Source organism: Hylobates moloch, unplaced genomic scaffold (genome assembly GCF_009828535.3).
Source record: "Hylobates moloch isolate HMO894 unplaced genomic scaffold, HMol_V3 SCAFFOLD_9, whole genome shotgun sequence".
Lineage (NCBI taxonomy): Eukaryota > Metazoa > Chordata > Mammalia > Primates > Hylobatidae > Hylobates > Hylobates moloch.
The window spans coordinates 79742987-79761316 of NW_026652284.1; the positions used below are offsets into that span (position 1 = coordinate 79742987).

General features: G+C 33.7%; 1 protein-coding gene across 1 annotated transcript in view; it reads left to right on the forward strand.

The window, feature by feature from the left end:
• The window catches only part of VPS13B (vacuolar protein sorting 13 homolog B), a 915321-nt gene that overhangs the window by 432708 nt on the left and 464283 nt on the right, over positions 1–18330 (forward strand). The window contains exons 22-23 of the mRNA XM_032760928.2: positions 3354–3481; positions 14226–14460. Coding sequence (XP_032616819.1) covers positions 3354–3481; positions 14226–14460 — 363 coding nt within the window. The remainder of the gene's footprint in view (positions 1–3353; positions 3482–14225; positions 14461–18330) is intronic.

Below are 18330 nucleotides of genomic sequence, written 5' to 3' on the forward strand. Positions count from 1 at the left end.
CCAAAAAAACCCTAGAAGAAAACCTAGGCAGTACCATTCAGGCCATAGGCGTGGGCAAGGACTTCATGTCTAAAACACCAAAAGCAATGACAACAAAAGCCAAAATTGACAAATGGGATCTAATTAAACTAAAGAGCTTCTGCACAGCAAAAGAAACTACCATCACAGTGAACAGGCAACCTACAGAATGGGAGAAAATTTTTGCAACCTACTCATCTGACAAAGGGCTAATATCCAGAATCTACAATGAACTCAAACAAATTTACAAGAAAAAAACAACCCCATCAAAACGTGGGAGAAGGATATGAACACACACTTCTCAAAAGAAGACATCTATGCAGCCAACAGACACATGAAAACATGCTCATCATCACTGGCCATCAGGGAAATGCAAATCAAAACCTCAATGAGATACCATCTCACTCCAGTTAGAATGGCGATCATTAAAAAGTCAGGAAACAACAGATGCTGGAGAGGATGTGGAGAAATAGGAACACTTTTACACTGTTGGTGGGACTGTAAACTAGTTCAACCATTGTGGAAGTCGATGTGGCGATTCCTCACGGATCCAGAACTAGAAATTACCATTTAACCCAGCCATCCCATTACTGGGTATATACCCAAAGTACTATAAATCAATCTGCTATAAAGACACATGCACACATATGTTTATTGAGGCACTATTCACAATAGCAAAGACTTGGAACCAACCCAAATGTCCATCAATGATAGACTGGATTAAGAAAATGTGGTACATATATACCATGGAATACTATGCAGCCATAAAAATGATGAGTTCATGTCCTTTGTAGGGACATGGATGAAGCTGGAAACCATCATTCTCAGCAAACTGTCACAAGGACAAAAAACCAAACACCGCATGTTCTCACTCAGAGGTGGGAATTGAACAATGGGAACACATGGACACAGGAGGGGGAACATCACACACCAGGGCCTGTTGTGGGGTCGGGGGAGGTAAGAGGGATAGCATTAAGAGATATACCTAATGTTAAATGATGAATTAATGGGTGCAGCACACCAACATGGCAGATGTATACATATGTAACAAACCTGCACGTTGTGCACATGTACCCTAAAACTTAAAGTATAATAACCAAAAAAAAAAAAGTATGTCTCATTGTTGGATATCTGATGAAAAGGATATCTGATATCTTAATTTTTGTATCTTTGTTAGCAATGTTGAGCATTTTAAAAATAAGTTTACTAGCCAAATAACATTTTTTTCTGTAAATTATCTATTCTTGTCTTTTTTTTATAGTCGTTTATCTATCTGCCACCTTGTATCTTTACTTGGATGTCTACTGGAAATCACAGCTTAAGATGTCCCAAACTAAGTTTTCTTTCTTCTCAAATATACTTTTCCTACAACTCCATTCTTCCAGTCTCTGAGTCCTAATACCTTGGAATCATCTTTGCTTTCTCTCCTACTGTACATCTAATCCATCAGTAAGTCCTTTTGGTTATATCTCTGAAATGGATACAGCGTTTTACTGCTTCTTGCCACCTCGTTGCTTCTGCCATCTCTTACAACCTGTCTTCCTCTTTCAACACTGTATCCATGTAGTAAATTTTTTGCACAGTAGCCAGAGAAGTTCTTTCAAAACACATATTCAACAATGCCATGACTATGTTCAGAATCCGTTATTCTGTCCCAGTTCCCTCAAGTAAAAACCATCTCCTTACTATGACCTACATGAACCCTGTATGACCTGGTCCGTATATATCGCTCTAACCTCATCTCCTACTTTTCTCACCCTTGCTCACTCTGCTCAAGCCATCTTTGCCTCCATACTTTGCTTGAAAATCCCATGCATACCTTTAATTTCAGACATTCGTTGTTTTTGTTTCATCTGACTACTATAGTGCTCTGCCCACTGAGATCTGCATGGATCTCTTCCAAACTAGTTTGCTTTAATAAACATTATTTACAATTTCTGATATTGACAATGTGATAATATATGACAATATAACTATGAGAAAGATAAAGTCCATTCTGCATGCCCTTAAGGTATTTTAAATATGGTATCAATACTCATATATTAACCAAGTTGGGGGCAGAGGGGAAGTATGAGTGGATATGGCAACCAGTCATAAATCACCACATTCTCATAGTAGTGATATGGTACTACTTATTTTGGAGAGCATCCTAAGTTCTTCAAACTTAATTTATTTAGATCTGATTTATTTATTTTATGCTACTTTAGAAGTACCTAAAATAGTACATATAAATTATGTATTTGAATTAACATAAGCTGTATCATATAAATGTGTCTGTCCAGTTTTAAATGAATCTGTTTAGTTATAATACATTATTATAAATTACTCAATTGTTTAAAATAATTCCTGAAATCTTTCATTATGAAAACATGGTTGAAATCCTCTAATTTCTTTACTTTGGAAGAACAAAATTTTAAATAATGTAGAGAGTGGAATATTACATTTCATTTTATTAAGAAATCTTCCTTTTATGTAATCACATACCTCTTTTGGTTATCATCAAAATCCACCTCCCCCACTTTTTTTTTTTTTTTTTTTGAGACAGTGTCTCGCTCTGTTGCTCAGGCTGTAGTGCAGTGGCGCAATCTCAGCTCATTGCAGCAGCCTCTGCCTCCCGGGTTCAAGTGATTCTCCTGCCTCAGGCTCCCGAGTAGCTAGGATTACAGGTGCCTGCCACTATGCCGGGCTAATTTTTGTAGTTTTAGTAGAGACGGGGTTTCATCATGTTAGCCAGGCTTGTCTCGAACTCTTGACCTCAAGTGATCTGCCTGACTCGGCCTCCCAAAGTGTTAGGATTACAGGTGTGAGCCAATGTGCCTGGCCAAAATCACTTTTTAAAATTGAGAGATTTTATTGGTAAGCTTTTGTTATCAGGAACGTTTACTTATGGGAAGACTAATTTTCTATCAATTTTGGATGAATCAAGTGCTTTTTAGTTGAATTTCTCTTTTTTCCAAGAAAAAATTTTATTGATGTATTGCCTTTATACTGAAAATTGGACAAGTTGTTACGTTACTGCTTAATGAATTCTTACAAAGTGAATACATGCATGTAATTAATAAATAGAACATTACTATCACTTCACAAGTCTACCTTCTAGTCACTAATCCCTGACAAGAGTGAATGCTCTCCTGACTTCTAACAAATTAGGCCTGCTTATTTTTGAATACTTGCAAAAATCAATTCTATAAGAGAAAATGATGTAAAATGACAATTCATAATCTCATATAGAAATTATAATTTTAAGTAAGAAAAGAAACAATCTTGAAAATACGTTTGGTATGTTTTATTGTAAGATATGTTTCTAGTAAATAATTAGCTGTTCTCATACTCAGAATCCCGCCCATTGTCAGTTCCTGTTAAAGCCATGTTGAATATATCTGAAAGCTGTAGAAGTCCTGAAGAAAGAATGAAGGAATTTATTGGAATTGTTTGGAATGCAGTGAAGCATCTCACACTACAGGTAAAATAAAAGAAATATTATGGATATAATTCCTATTATCCTTTTTAATTCCCAGCATTGTTAATATTGGTAAGACTTTTCTCACATGTAACAATTATGTATGCCATCTCATTTTCTTAATTTAGTTGAAAATAATTGGTGTACTTCACTTATCCTAAACATAGTTTTATGAAACTCATATCATCTTCCTTGTAGTTATAAAAATATACACATTTTGACGTTTCTTTAATTAAAAAACTTTAGTTCATTCTACTTTTTGTTTAAGCATTATTTTCACAGTTTTAAGTGCTTAATGTTCATACAGATCCATTCTTATCTCAGAACTGAGATAAAGTCTGAGTTGGAATTAAATTGACATGAAAGAGTTATCTAATTATTTTTTCTACATAATTATAAGTTAAATATGAAAATTATAATAGCTATTTCCTTATTGTTATTTTCTTCTCATTGATTTTTACTTTAAAATGCACAACTTTATCTTATTGAATTACTTTCTTTCAAGATCATGTTTAACCTGACTAAAATATACAATTAGGTGCTTATTTGATAAGCTAACAGTTATAAATTTTAGTTTTTGCATAGGATTTTTTCTCTGTGATACCAGAGGCATTCTTATAGAATTTTATAAAGCCTTTCACTTTGACTTAGGGTATAAAAGTTGCAATAGAAACTTGTTCCCACCTTACTCTGAGAACAAGGTTTTGTGATCTACAAAATTACAACTGTATTAAGCCCATAGAGATCTGAGGTCTTAAATTGACATTACCATAACAGCAGTGTGCTAAAATCCAAAAAAGTGACAAGCAACTAACTTTTTGAAACTCAACAATCTCAGAAAACTCCAAGAAGAATATATAAAAAGGAGAACATAGCTAAGTACCTAGTAGTCAAACTACTGAAAACTTACGGAGAACATTTGATGTTATTTTATTTTATTTAAAGTGAGAAGATCTTTATTTATCAGTATTCTTGTTTACCTGAAGACTATACTGGAAGAAGCTGAAATTATAAGTAAAGCAGACCTATATATGTATTTCTTAGCAATGTAATATTGGGGAGTTTTTTCTTGTTTCTGTGTCCACAAGTTGGAGATTATAATATCTTCTTCATGAAGAGGATGGAAAATATACAGTGATAAAGTATATGAAAGCAACTGACAAAATTTATTCATTTATTGATTCGTTTTGCAAAAGTTACCATACTGTATTCAGAGAACATACTGAAGAAAACGAATGCAGTCCTGTCCTCATGAAGATCATAGTTTGGCAAGGAGAGACATTCATTAAATGATTGTACTTAAAATAATTTAACTATAATGATGATGATCCTGCTTCATGAACATATGTGTCAATTAAGCTAACCCTAGAAGAATCAGGAAACATTTGGGTACTCAATAACACTTGTGTTTTCTTTCTCTATTCCATCTTTCTCTCCTGTAGCTGTAGCTTTTCTCTAAAGCAGCTGAAGGCTGCACTGCCCTTAAGCAGGCAGACAAGAAGTGATGGAGATAACACTCCTGGGATTATCTTCACCCACCATGGGAAATGATTCTGTGGCATTCCTTGTCTGTCAGTGTGTCCTCAGTAGAATTAAGCTCCAGGTGTCCAGGGCTTACCAGCATGTCCTTTTAAGAAAATTTTAGAAGTGGGTAGACAGTAAAGGCCTGTTATATACAGATTAAAAACATTAAAAATGACTCCTTACGTCTTATTAGAAACAATGGAGGCCAGAAGACAATAGAATAACACTTTTATGTGCTGAGGAAAATCAGCACATAACATAGAATTAACATAGAATTCTCTAGTCAGCAAAGTGTTCATCAAAAATGTTGGCCAATAAATACATAAAGACAGAACTTTTCTCCAGTAGAAATTTACTGCAAGATATTCTGATAGAAGTTATTTAGGCTGAAAGGAAATTATAACAGATAGAATCTTGGTTTTTCAGAAAGTAATAAAGTATATTAGAAAGTATAAATAGTTGGAAAACAACTGACTATTGAAAAAAATAGTATTCAAGGAGAAAGCTTTAGTGTGTTTTAGTCTTTTGGCTGTTAGCTTCTTTCCTCTTTATTTTCCAGTTAACTTTTTGTTTGTTCGTTTTCTGTTTTTGGACAGAATCTTACTCTGTCGCCCAGGCTGGAGTGCAGTGATGCGATCTCAACTCATTGCAACCTTCGCCTCCCAGGTTCAAGCAATTCTTCTGCCTCAGTCTCCCCAGTAGCTGGAATTACAGGCGCCCACCACCACGCCCAGCTAATTATTTTGTATTTTTAGTAGAGATGGGTTTCACCATGTTGGTCAGGCTGGTCTAGAATTTCTGACCTCAGGTGATCTGCCTGCCTTGGCCTCCCAAAATGCTGGGATTACAGGTGTGAGCCACTGCACTTGGCCTTAGTTAAATTTAGCATTAAAAAATATGTGGCACTTAACAAAGTAAAGGAGTTTTGATTAAGATCAAAATTCAGCTTTTAAATGAAATTTCAGTAATTTATTCAGAAAATATTTATGAAGTCCCTCATCTGTCCTACACTCCAGCCAGCCCTTAGTCCTACATATGTGAGGAAATTGTCTCTGTGAGCAACTAGAGTGAGTTTGGAAGTGTGTTCTTTCCCAGATGAGCCTGTGGATGAAAACACAGATGGTCAACACTTTTGTTGCAGCTTTTTGAGACCATAATTCAAGTATTTAACTAAGCCATACCCAGATTATTGACCCACAAAAACTGCAACAAATATCTGTTGTTTTAGGCTGTTACATTTGTGGTGATTTCTTATATACATAGAAAATTAATATAGACAGATACAGACACATTATGCATAGCTATAGTGTAGTCTGATTAATCACTATAAGAGATACATACCTGCCATAAAAACTTTTTAGAAATTCATCCAAAAACATCTCCAGTGCATAAAAATGCTAGTTAATATAAGAGCCAATAATCTTGATTTTAGCATTCCTGTTCAGCGTTTCTTTTCTGAGCATGCCTCTTATAAGAAAATTAAGAGAAGAATGGGGGGAAGAAAGTATGGCTTGTCGTTCTTGTGTAATTAACTCTTAGCTTGCAGAGGTATGACTGTTTTAGGGACATCAGCTATATTTCACCAGTCTCAGCCATGTTGAGTCCTTTTAATGAATATCCTAATAACTCCTTGCATTGACTTACCTGTCCTTCTCTCTTAGAGATACCCTTTGTACAGTGGTAACATCTGGCACTTAATTTTTGTTATATGTTGGGCTATATGCTGAGAAAACAAAAGAGACGTGATAGTTGTCATGGTCTAGCTGGGAAAAGGCTAAGTGCCATGGTATGGAGTATCCTGTAGGGATCCCCTTAGAAAACTTAATGATGAAAGAAGAGAAATGGGAATGTCAAGAGGAATGTTACTTATTGAAAGGATGCCTAGGGCACGTACTTCCTGGTTCGTGATGAATTTAGATATTATCGTAGGTAAGTATTTATTGCTTTGTAGAAGATCTAGTTGACATCATTGTGTGGTTTAGAATATGATAGCTACCAATATTATTTAGTTGTTTAATGTTTACTATAGATCTAAATGTTATTTCATGATAATAGAAGTAGTTATATTAAAAATAACCTCATTCACTCTTATCTATTTTATTAATGATTGAATAATGTGGTATAATTATCTTTTTATTGATATCATTTTGAGTAGTTCTGTAATAGGGAACATGAAAGATAGCATTCGATTACATGATTATTTGACAGCTCTGGGAAAATATTCCAATTTAAGATTCCAAGTAATATCAGAAATCTTTACACTATCTATAAACAAGTAGGTACATCAGTATTCCACAATATAGGATATACTGGAGAATGTCTTTCTCTGGCCAGGATTAAATAACAGGAACCAGATTTATTTCACTGCCTGAAATAACCAAAAAATTATTGAAATATACAACACAAAGGTTTCAAACCACTAGGCAATAAGCCAAGTGGACAGTGATTCCTGAGAGACTTAAGATAAAATCAGCAGGACTTAGTAATTAATTGATTTGGGGAATCAGGGAACAGAGTCTAAGAGATCTTCTAGATTCTTGTTTTGGTGTTTGGGTGGTAGTGACGCTATTAAATGAAGTAGCTTTTCCAGGTTAGGGGCAAATAGGGATTTTGAATTTACACATGTATTTGAAATGTATGTGAGACATCCAGATATGTATTAGATATTTATATCTGGAGTTTAAAAAACAGATTAAGAGAAGAGATATAATTTTAGGAGTTATCTGCAGATGGTTTTCAAACCAGGAGAATGGGTCATTCAAGAAAGTATGTACAGTTGAAAGAGCAATGGGCCAAGGGAATACCGTTTTAAAAGTTGTTAGTAGAAGAGAGAATGTCCTTGAAGGAAATTATGTTAGTGATCAGAAGTGGAGGAGGAGAAACCAGAGAGTTCATGAAAGCAAAAAATACTTAGAATTTTAAGGAGCTACTGGTCAGCAATGTCAAATTCTAGATGTTAACTATGTGCTTTACTTGCTTATTTGTAGTATAAAATGGATAAATTAAATAATATTTAAGGTTACTTCCAACTCTAACATTATTGTATGATTCTTTTGCTTATTTTATAATGTTGCAGTACCTTCTAGCTTCATCACCAACAAACTTAATCTTATATATCACTTTGAATTAATTGTAAGTTATGATAGTGATTTTCCTCATTTTTCCTTTTTTATCTCTAATTATGGTAAAATACATATAACATAAAATTTACCTTCCTTACTATTTGGAATAAACTATATGGTTTATTTTGTGGTTCCTCAATTTGAGTAAGCTTATTGAGTATCAGTTTACATAATCATTGCAGTACCAAATAATACATCTTTATATAGGTTATCTTATATATGACCTAGGTACTTGGCTTGCCTCATCCTAGTCCCGGCCCTGTGTTAAACGTACTATGTATTTAAACATTTCCAGATGTTAATGTATTATGAACACTTTAAAAGATAAAATTAGATTCTCATTAAATGATTACAATTTAGACTCTGAAAATCTGAGTTTTATTTATTTTATTTTATTTTATTTTTTTTGAGATGGAGTCTTACTTTGTCGCCCAGGCTGGAGTGCAGTGGTGCGATCTCGGCTCACTGCAAGCTCCACCTCCCAGGTTCACGCCATTCTCCTGCCTCAGCCTCCCCAGTAGCTGGGACTGCAGGCGCCCGCCAACACGCCCAGCTAATATTTTTGTATTTTTAATAGAGACGGGGTTTCACCGTGTTAGCCAGGGTGGTCTCCATCTCCTGACCTCGTGATCCACCCGCCTCGGCCTCCCAAAGTGCTGGGATTACAGGCGCCACCCGCCTCGGCCTCCCAAAGTGCTGGGATTACAGGCGTGAGCTTTTATTTTTAAAAGCGTTGTCCATTTTTTAAGATGTTTTATGAGCCGAAATATAAAACAGAAAACCCTGCAAGTTGTCATCAGATAAAACAGGACATCATAACTTAAAGGTTTTGAAGGATTATTCTTTTAGTGGAAGTTTGAGCAAGTAATTATGTTTGGAACCACAGTTTCTGCAAAGTTGATGTTGGAGCCAAAGTTGGTATTTGCTAAACCCATATTATTTTTTACTTAGAATAGAAACATGTATATTATATAAAATCATTAACAATATTTGCTGTAACCTATTTGTTTTTCAGTGTAGAAGAAGGAGTTTCCATACTTAATTATAATGGATTATTTTATAATACTCCATGTAGTCTTGGACAGTCTTTTTTTTTTTTTTTTTTTTTTAAATATATGAACTTTGGGGCCGGGCACGGTGGCTCACATCTGTAATCCCAGCACTTTGGAAGGCCTCGGCAGGCAGACGACTTGAGGTTAGGAGTTCAAGACCAGCATGGCTAACATGGTGAAAGCTGGTGTCTACTAAAAATGCAAAAATTAGCTGGGCTTGGTGGTGCCCACCTGTAGTCCTACCTAGTCTGGAGGCTGAGGCAGGAGAATCGCTTGAACCTGGGTGGTGGAGGTTGCAGGGAGCCGAGATTGCGTCACTGCACTCCAGCCTGGGTGACAGAGCGAAACTCTGTCTCAAAAATCAGAATTAAAAAAATAAAAATATATGAACTTTGGGGGCCTTTTAACAATAGATTAGCATAAGTTCACCTGTTCTTTCCAAGTTTTCTATACCTGCTCATTAACAAAGATTCTATTAAAGCTATGTTTTTATTCCAGAAGCACATAATTGGCAATAGTATGTAGCTGATAAAATAGAAATGTGCTGGCTAGAATTTACTCCTTTCTAGGAAAACATTTCTCTGCTTATTGCCAGACTTAGCTTTTTTTTTGGTCATTTACATCGAAGTTCATCTTGCTGTCCTATGACATTTACTAGCATTTTCTTTTCTTCCTTTTTTTTTTTTTTTTTGTACTCTCTGAGTTCTTCCGAGTGGACTGAAGTCTTCTGAGTTTAATGGCATTTTTAATTTCAATACCAAGCATTCTGGTCTCTTTCTTTTGGTAATAATGCTGTTATTCCTTTGGGGAACTACTTCCCACATTCTGTGTTATTTTGATGAGAGTGTCAGTCAAGGTGTCTCAAGCAGCATAAGCCAGTTAAGCTGGGCCAGTTGAATTCTCTCTTCTAGGAAGTTACATCTAGAGCATGACTAGTGATGAAAAAAATCATACTGCTTGATGTCCTGATGTCCAGTAAACTCCTTGGCCTTTATTTTCAGGATTAAATAGGAGTAGAAATTTTAGGCCAGAGAGATCAACTATCAATCATGCTAATTATAAAAGTAAGATTTTATATTTAATCCTTATAAATTTTGCACACAGGCCCACATTCTTATTTATAGGCATTGAACAAGTGACAGCCAGTGCATGGCAGTTTGTTAGGAGGAAGTCTGGAATTCAAATCTAGGAATTTTTAATGTCTTCCCTTGACAAGATTTTTATGGAAAAAGTGTGAAGATTTATAACACTTACTCTGGAAAGGATGACAACCAAGACAACCAACTCTAGGCTTTTAATCTATGGCCCCAAATGGGGTATATTTAAATTTCTACTACATATGATGATATCCAAAATATTTTCATGATGCACTGAAAATTTATCAATAGGAAAACTGTGGTTTGGGTGATAGTTTATGTATTTGTTGTAGTGCAAATGGAATACTACTTATTTTAATGGCCCCTATATACATAGATAGTGAAACCGTAAGCAACAGCATTTGAAAATAAATGTACTGTGAACAGGTTTTATAAATCTATGGAGGCTAATAATATATGGGATCTCACCTATAGGAGAGACTTGGTGTTATTTGTTGACTTTCTTTCTTTAGCAAACGTTTGGGTAACACTTACTGTGTTAAATATATATGTCAATGCTATGATTTCCCCCATTAACAGATGAGGAAACTGAAGTCATGGAGAGATGAAATAGCTTGTCAAATATCCCACAGCTGTGTCGAATTCATCTTGTTAACAAATCAGTTTTATTAATCACCTTAGAGGTTGCCTCTGGAATGAAATGATGAACAACATGCATGAAGCAATTATTTTCATTACCATATCTGATGAAAATAATTGTTTAATTGTTTCTACTTGTTTAACAATTATTTATTGAGTACATAGTACGTGCACCACTGCACAATGTACAGAAACTATATAGTGTAGAAAATATGCAAATGTTTGACTTCATAAAGCTTATGTTCTAGTGAGAATTCTGTAAGGATATTAATACTTGAAAGTGATCTTGTTTTAAGCTTTTTTAGGGCTGGCACTATGTCTTTTGTCTCTGTATTCCTGACTTCCAGGTCAGTTCATGATAGATGTTAGAGAATACATGAATAAAAGAGAGAAAAAGTAATGAAATGCAACATACAATGTTCCTTTATTTTTGTTTTTTATTTGAAACCGTTTAAGAGTAACATACACTTATATAGAAAACATTTGGTACTGTAGAAATTATGCAAAATATAAATAGCATTACATTTTCAAGTTGTAAATAAAAATAAATATATTATTTGGGAATAGGAAATAGTTATGTTACTGAAAAGGGAAGAAAATGTGGCACAACATTTCAAAGCTTTTATCTATAAAGTGGTTTATATGATGGGCAGTGACTAATTAAGATTTTCAGATTAGTGGGTAAATAAAATCTATCTTAGTCTCTTCTTTTTAGCTGAATTGGGATCACAATTATAGAGCACTAAAAGAAAAATCTAAGTTTCTCAAACCTCACATATAGGGGCAAGGACTTACAAAGGCATATATCTTTCAAATGGCACATAAACTAGAAACTTCAGGGAAAAAATGCATTGCAATCACTTCATTTATTAAAATAAGAATAACAAATAATTTTTACTTTATTGGTTTATCTTCAGTATATGATACTTAGATATGTAGCCCTTGACCTAGTAGGAATCAAAATAGAGGTGGTTCCACTTCAAGAATTTGTAATAATCCCTTCACTTTAACACATGAATGTGTTCAGTATTGGCAAAAGAACACGTTGCTACCAAAACTGAAACAAGATCCTTGAAACAGAAAGGATGTTGCCATGGAAAAATGAAGTAACACTCAGTGCAGCTGTGATGCATTCATGAATAGGATATTTTTTTAAAAGATCATTTGTGTTTGGTGTGGCTCAGAGGGTCCCAACCAGATGGTTTCCATGAACATGATCTGACCCCCAGCTTGAGGACTTCTTACTGGCAGATTACTTCATTTTCTTTCCCTTGGATTGTCAGATCCTTACATTAATTCAGAATTTACTGCTGCAGATTTATATTCAGTAATATAAATCACTCAACATTTTACATTAAAACCACAATTTTATACATACAGTTTAACAGTTATTTTAAAAGTGTAAAAAGATTTATGTGATAGTTTTAGTGTATATAATAGATAAAACATTATAATAATTTTGAGTAATTTTAATTATATGATTCTTATCATTAAAGGAATTCTCACAACATATATTTTAGAAGTTTATTTTAGAGTTGTTATATATCTGATGCTACTATACTGTTGATTCTGTTTACATTGCTCACATTGTTTACACTTGATGAAATAATTGATTTTTAAATTAGTGAAATTTAATGTTTTATGATTTTGGAAATTTTGGCATGATTTGAATTTTTTCCTAAGGATATGTATGCATGTGGTTGTGTATGGTAGGATACTACACTAATTACCTCACATTATTGAAAGCATTTTTCAACGTAGTATCAATACCTACGTGAAGTGTTAAATACTGACACTTCATATTTTGACCTTTTAACCTGAATTAATAAAGGCTGTGCTCTTAATGTGCCATTTTAAATTGTGCAACTGAAAATTACTAATGAATTACGTTAAATATTTTAAAGCATAATTGTAAGTTACCTGAGACAATATAGACTTCTATTTCAGAATAAACAAACTACATCATGATCTTAAATCAATAAACTACTTAACACACACGTACTTTATCTAATCTGCAGTATAAGATTTTAGAACTAAAATGAGCTCATGCTTCATAAACCAATGCACTTATTTTTGCAAAATTTTATCTGTATTTTTTGTCACTGAATTCATCAGTTTGGCCATGCCCCAAAATGTGAAGCAAAGACAAACAGATTTGTTTATTTATAGGTTGACAAATTGTTTATCATATCAAGGAATTCCAAACCTGTTACATATCATCATGCTCTCACCAGAATAGTATATTAGGCCCAAGAGAAGAGATGTTGCTATTATCTTTTAAAAATGTAGTCTTTTTGCTAACATAGTTTCGTTGAATATCCAAGAATTTATGAATTAAAAAAATTATTTTGTATCACACCTCCAGATAACATCTTTTTATGTGACATGTTTTGTAGGAAATCAACCAATCATAGTTTGTATTTTCTCAATAACTTAAGTATCTTAGGCTGTTGGAGCAATTTGATGATGAGATACACAGTATTACTTTATAAGCACCACTAAGACAAATAGATTTTACATTGCTTCCGAATTAAGAAGTCATGATGAATTCAGTTTTGGGGTTGGGCTTACTTTGTCTCCTTATCTTAATCTCTGAGGTCCTGGCAACTTAATGTAACTCTACTGGGGATAGGAGAACATTAAGATAATACATGAAATTACAATTTAGGTAATTTGAAGAATGAAAAAAGCAAGAAATAATGCTCTGATTTTTAAGTCTTCTGATTTTTCCTATTACCATGTATTTATGTATAATAAATCTGATACATGTATGTATACTTGAATCATTGTATATAAAAAGTGAAAGTATGTGATATAAACATTTTCTTTAATGGTTGTCTACTGTTATAAATCGAATGTTTTAAACAATGTTTTCTTATATTCTAGTCTGTAAAGCAAAAATGGAAGGACTAAATTCACATAAAAATAGCCCTTTTTATAAAAAGTAATAGCAATAAAATGCTAGGTAGTTCTAGGCCTTATCTGGTGTTAACAAAATTTTCTAATAAACCACAAAAGAAAGAGTGTTTTCTGATCTTCTTTTGCCAGCACACTTTCTAACTCAATCTTGTTTCTTGGAAAAGACTATGGAAGGGCAGATCATCTCTTGTCACTGGGCATTTTGTATCATGTTTATAACAAGAGTAAACAATACCTTTTCAAGTTTTTTTAATATTCATTAGTGAAAATAAGTCATAAAGACATAAATATGGAACATTTACTTTTTTTGGTTTTGTATTCTGGCGAAGATATTAGGTGTTTGAAGGTATATTTAGTCTAATCCAAATATTTAAATTCCGCTTTTCTTTTCTAGCTTGAAGTACAGTCTTGTTGTGTGTTTATTCCAAATGATAGCCTGCCTTCCCCAAGTACAATTGTATCTGGTGACATTCCTGGAACAGTAAGAAGTTGGTACAATGGACAAACCAGCATGCCGGGAACACTTGTCCTCTGTTTGCCTCAAATAAAGATTATTAGTGCTGGGCACAAGTATATGGAACCTCTGCAGGAGATTCCATTTGTTATCCCACGACCCATCCTTGAAGAAGGTATATGTTAAAATTTTTTTCCTATGGTTAATGTTTTATATGGACATTTTTAGATTTGTTGGTGTTTTTAAATGTGTCAGTGTATAAGCCAATCAGTCTTCTCATTGAAAGATTTTTCCTGGCCAAAGTAAATGAACTAAGTGATGCCATTTTTTTCCTTCCATACCTTTTAATCTTAGTCATATATTCACATATATGTTATCTATAAAAGATCATATGCAATATAATCATTAAAATATAAACATAGGAAAAATTAACTTGGGAAGAAAGTTGGTTTTGGATATTATCATTAGGCTGACCTAAGAATGATAAGTAGATTGATCTTAATTTAAGCTACTTGATTTATGTATGAATGTATTTTAAATATATAAATAATTGTGTGAATATATTATTTAGCGAGTGTAATGTATTTTTAGATTTCTCATTTGTTTATACAAAGTAATTATATGATGATTAGAGTCATGATCCTTTCTCCTATATATATACTTAATTTCTCATATTGCTGTGTTTTCAGTTATGAATTCATAACCTTTTGAACTTTGGCGTATTCATTTCAAACAAAATGTGAATCTGGAAAGATTTTGAGTCGTAAAGTAATCTGAATATATATTATAATAACAAGTCTCAAATTTTTGACAGTGCTAAATAGGTCAACACCTTGTTCATATTATTAGGATGTAAGTGTATGAATCCTGGTATCATTGAAATTTCTACATACTGTCACTGAAAAGCAGACATAGCCTGTATAATTTTTGATCTCTACTTTGATATTGGTTTCTCTCTCGTTTTCTCTATACTGAAATTTCTATTGAAATCTACTTTTCTTATATTCATTAAGAGAAATCATGATTTCACTGAGAGACATTTTTGGTCCTTAATAATATGAATACTATTATCGTGCAATCATAGAATTTTAAGGTTAAAGAGAACGTTTTTAGAGTATATGGTCTTTTGTGACTGGTTTCTTTCATTTAATATTTTTAAGATTGAATCATGTTGTAGCAGTCTTTGTTGTTTTTATGGCTGAATAGTATTCCATCTTATGGATATATCAAATTTTTTTGATTCATTCATCAGTTGATGGACAGTTGAGGTTGTTTTCACTTTTTGGCTTTTATGAGAAATCCTGGTATAAACATTCTTTTACAGGATTTTTGTGTGGATTTGTTTTAATTTCTTTTAGCTATATGCCCAGGACTAAAATTGTTGTATCGTATAGTAACTATGTTTGAGCTTTTCAGGAATTGCCAGACTGTCATCCAAACTGTCTGCACCATTTTACAATACCACATTAATGTACAAAGGTTCTAATTTTTTCACATCTTTGTCACTATTTGTTATTACCTGCTTTGTTTCTTTTTCTTTTCTTTTTTTTTTAATTTTGTTCTAGCCATCCTAGACAATAACCTCTTAAACTGGAGAGAGCAACTATCTCTTTTTTTTTTTTTTTGAGATGGAACTTCTCTGTTGCCTGGCTGGATACATGGCAAAACTGACATCACTGCACCTCTGCTTCGGCTCTCCTGACCTCGTGATCCACCCGCCTTGGCCTCCCAAAGTGTTGGGATTACAGGTGTGAGCCACTGCACCTGGCCAAATTAAAGAACTGTTTTTAAGAACTGTGTTGGTCAGGCAGAGAGTAAATAGATTGATTTACTACATCATTTAATATACTAAATACACATCTTAATATTTATAAAACTGAAGCTTACATTATGAAAATGGTGTTTATTTTTACTATAAAAATAGTAAAAGTGGTATGAAGTGGAATCTCATGGTGGTTTTGGTTTGCATTTCCCTAATGACTAATAATGTCGAACTTATTTTCGTGTGCTTGTTCGTCATTTGTATATCTTCTTTAACATTTTACTTCTTTTTATTTATTTTTTTGGATCAGGTTTTGTTCTTGCTGAGGCTGAAGTGCAGTGGTGCAATCACGGCTCACTGCTGCCTTGAGCTCCAGAGCTCAATTGATCCTCCCACCTCCTGAGTAGCTGGGACTACAGGCACAGGCCACCATGTCTGTCTAATTTTTTAATTTTTGTAGAGGTGGGGTTTCACCATGTTTCACAGGTTGGTATTGAACTCCTGGGCTCAAGTGACCCGCCTGCCTCAGCCTCCAAAAGCACTGGGATTATAGATATGAGTCACCCTGCCCAGCCTAATATTTTCTTCTATTCAAATCTTTTGCCTACTTTTTAGTTGTATTTTTAGTAGAGTCAGGGTTTCACCTTATTGGCCAGGCTGGTCTCAAACTCCTGACCTCGGACTTCTTATAGTTGAATTGTAAGAGTTCTTTATTATATTCTAGATACTAGACCCTTATACATGATTTGCAAGTATTTTCTCCTATACATTGTCTTTTCACTTCATTGATGGCTTTCTGTCATATAAACATTTGTAATATAAAATTTTTATAATATGAATATTTATATTATAAATTTTGTAGTATAAACATTTGGCAAGACTTCATCTCTACAAAAAATTTAAAAGTTATCCAGATATTGTAGCTCGAGCCTATAGTCCTAGCTACACGGGAGGTTGAGGTGGGAGGATTGCTGGAGTCCAGGAGTTCCAGGATGCAGCAAGCTATGATCGCACCACTGCACTCCAGCCTAGGCAACAGAGCAAGACCCTGTCTCTGTACATTAATTAACTAAATATATGTAATACATGATACATAATATGTAATATATACTATTTTTATTATAATTATAAATTGTATAAATATATGTAAATATAAACATAATGTAAAAAGTTTTCCTGTGCTATGTTGGAAATTGTTTTCTCGCTGTTCTTTTTTTAATATTAGAAATTAACACCATTTCCACAAAGTATGATTTAGTTTTAGAAATATTAAGATGCATACTTCATTTATTAAATGATGTAGTAAATCAGTCTATTTGCTCTCCATCTGAACAACACAGTTCTTAAAACACTTGAATCCTCTCCAGATTAAGAGGTTATTGTCATAAATTTTCTTTGATTTTTAAAACTTGGTATCATTATTTTGTAATATAATTGCTTAGATTTGGCGTATACAGAACTAAGGCAGAGGTTGGAAAACTTTCTCAACAAAGTGCCAGACTTAATGACTGGATTAGTTATGGATAGGGAAGGAGAGAAAAAAATCTGTGGAATAACTCCATGGTTCTTAGCTTAGATGTCGTATGTACATATTTATATAGTTAATATTATGGTTAGGAACAAAGAAAGAGGGCCAGTTTTTGGTGTGCACGGTGGGATGGATGAATTTAGTTTGGTCCATATGGTGAAGTATCCATGGGACATTTAAGTAAATAAATCTGATGAGCTGCTGCATATATGGATCTAGAGCTCTAAAGAGGGATCGTAGTTAGAGACACAAAATGACCACAGGGAAAACATGAAAAAAGATGGGATCATTCAAAGTCATTTATAGAGTGACAAATGAAGTGGCATCTGCATATAACAAGGCAGGGAACAGTAATGTTATGGGATGAGAAAGGAAGGAATAATTTGTGATGGAAGCTACCAATAGAAGGTCAGGTAAGTGAGGAAACACTGTGGGGAAAAACTGTGAGGCACTAGTCTTACGGAAGACATGAGATTGGATCATGTATAAATGATTAGATCATTTATAAATGTAGCCAATAAGATAAGGACTAAAAACTATAAGATTTCACAATTTTAGGTAACTGGTTTCTTTTATCACAGTATTTTCAGAAGAATGATTTTTTTTTTTTTTATTTGAGATGGAGTTCAATTAAAAATTTCTTTTCTGCCGTGTGTGGTGGCTCACTCCTGTAATCCCAGCATTTGGGAGGCCAAGGTGGGCAGATCACAAGGTTAGGAGATCAAGACCATCCTAGCCAACATGATGAAACCCTG